Below are 2,542 nucleotides of genomic sequence, written 5' to 3'. Positions count from 1 at the left end.
CATAACAAAACACTAACACTCAGGGATTTGGGAATAGTCAGACGCCTGCTAATATCGATGATTCGTTTTTAGATCGAATCAATGAATTGTTAAACGAATTCAATCAATGGCACCAGCGTGACCAAGAAGAACAATAACGTCGTCTATCATTTTGTTTTTAGATCATATGTTACTAATTTTATGCTTTATTGTAGTTCATGTATGTTGATATACTTATTCCATGATAATTATATGTTTATCTTTTTGTGTGATGTAAATTAAATGCTGAATGGCGGTTCATGCAGGGAAAGAACATATCAATATTCAAATATTCATTCAGAAACATGAAAATTTTTAATGGAGTACCCTCATTTCTTATTGAATTCCTAAAAAACAATATTTATAATGAATTTTAATAATTTTTTCAGATTTTTTTTTAAACTTTATTCGGACCGATTCACCCGATTTCAAATCCGGATCGGTTTCTTGGAAGCCCAATCCGAATCACTGATCCGTTTTTTAAGCCATTGGTTGAAGTACAACGCAGCACATTGTTCTTGTGCTCTATTCATCACAATATGCGATAATCACTTTAATAAAATTAAATCACTGTAGAGGGTGGGAAAATGCAGCATCACTCCCCTCTCCTGTGAACATATCTCAGCGCTCCTCAACGGTGGTCCAATTCCACTCTCTCTCTCTCTCTCTCTCTATGGAAGCCCCTTCCAAGCTCCACTTCCTCCTGTTACCCTGGCTCGCCTTCGGCCACATCCTCCCTTTCTTAAATCTCTCGAAATGTCTCGCAGACGCCGGAATCTCCATAACCTTCCTTTGCCCCTCCTCTGCCTTTCCTCGCCTCCCTCCCCTCCACCTCCCCCACCACCTCTCTCTTATCTCTTTCCATCCTTTCTCTCTCCCTTCGATTCCCGGCCTCCCCCCATCTTCCGAGACCACCTTCGACCTCCCTCCCCACCTCCAAACCCATCTCAAAACTGCAGTCGACTCCCTCCAGCCCCTCCTCCAAACCCTCCTCGCCAAACTCTCCCCTAACTTAGTTATCCATGACTACTGTTCGTATTGGCTTCCCAAAATGGCTGCAAAACTCGGCATCCCCTCAGTCTATTTTAGCATCTTCAATGCCTCCAGCCTCTCCTATTTTTCTGTTCCATCTCGATGGAGGGCCGATATCACTCCGAAAGATCTGATGTCGCCACCACCGAGATTCCCACCCTCTGCCCTCCGCCTCCATCCCTTCGAAGCCGAGGCTATGGTCGGGGGATACATTTTTCCGGAGCCCGATATTTCGGCCATTGAACGCTTCATCCAAACGATCTCCAACTCCGACATGGTAATCATTCGGTCGTGCAGTGAGGTAGAGGGGAAGTACATCGAGTTCTTGGAGAAAGAGTTTGACATTTGGAAGCAAGGAAATGGTGGTGATGGCGGAAACGGTAGTTGCAGGAAGTTCTTACCTATAGGGTGCCTTTCTCCTAGGTCAGGAGACAAGGCCCCTATCGATAAAAACACGGTTACAAAATCTTGGGTTGATTGGCTGGATCGACAGCCAAACCAGTCGGTAACCTATGTGGCGTTTGGCACTGAATGCGTGTTGACACCAGCCCAGACACATGCAATTGCATCCGGACTCGAGGAGTCGGGCACCCGCTTCCTCTGGATCAGACGGTTTCCCCCTTATGTTAAGTCCGGGGTTACCGAAGGGCTGCCGGATGGATTCCTGGACCGGGTCCAGGGACGAGGACTTGTGTTTGGGGAGTGGGTCCCACAAACACAGGTCCTAGAGCACCCCGCAGTCGGGGTATTCTTCACGCACGGAGGAGCGAGCTCGTTGGTCGAGGGCCTGGCCTCTGGGCGAAGGCTCGTGTTCCTTCCGATACAGATCGACCAGGGGCTCAATGCCCGGCTCGTGGCCGAGGAATGGAAGGCTGCTGTGGAGGTCCAGAGGACGAGCTTGGAAGATGGAAGCTTCACCGGAAAGTCTGTATGCCAAGCGATACAGAGGGCGGTCTCAGAGGCGGAGGACGTCGAGACATGGCGCAATGCCAAGGACCTCCGGGCCCGCGTCTTCACGAACGTGGAGGCAGAGGAGCAACACTTGACCCACTTCTTCAATCGTGTGGTAATGTTGGCACGTGGGAACGGTGATACCCACAAGAGTGATTAATTAGGAAGGAACACTTCTCGCATCTGTGCATTCATTGTGCTACCACTCTTTGTTGGGTCAATAAGTTGGTCAATATGAATTGAAAGGCATAATAAAAAAGGGTCCAAATTGAATCCACTTATCAATAGATGCTTATGGAATTCCAATAATTGCAATATGTTCATGGAATTTGGAGTAAATTCTATGAAATTGAATTAATAGTGGAATAATGACAAAGGTAACTTCTGACCTCGATTTTAGTTGTAGACATGTTCATTTCGTTGAGGGAGGTGAGGACTTCAAATTTTTAAAGTTAGTCCCAAAATGCCATAATAAACAAAATTAAATAATCAAAGCAAGGCACACATCCAAATCGTGCCAAAAGATGTACTTATATTGCTA

General features: G+C 46.4%; 1 protein-coding gene across 1 annotated transcript; it reads left to right on the top strand.

Moving 5' to 3' along the window:
• Positions 1-466: 466 nt before the first annotated feature.
• LOC148783040 (UDP-glycosyltransferase 91C1-like) lies at positions 467-2,288 on the top strand. The gene has a single exon (XM_088857415.1). The coding sequence runs from the start codon at positions 692-694 to the stop codon at positions 2,159-2,161; it is 1,470 nt and encodes a 489-aa protein (XP_088713541.1). The 5' UTR covers positions 467-691; the 3' UTR covers positions 2,162-2,288.
• Positions 2,289-2,542: the final 254 nt, after the last annotated feature.

This window comes from Amborella trichopoda, chromosome 2 (genome assembly GCF_054954075.1).
Source record: "Amborella trichopoda isolate Santa Cruz 75 chromosome 2, AtrichopodaSantaCruz75HAP2 v2.0, whole genome shotgun sequence".
NCBI lineage: Eukaryota > Viridiplantae > Streptophyta > Magnoliopsida > Amborellales > Amborellaceae > Amborella > Amborella trichopoda.
Note: the sequence above shows the minus strand (reverse complement) of the source record. Positions and strands in the feature narration are given on the sequence as shown.

Coding starts and splice junctions, on each gene's coding strand:
- LOC148783040 (XM_088857415.1), top strand. CDS start 692: ATGGAAGCCCCTTCCAAGCTCCACTTCCTCCTGTTACCCTGGCTCGCC.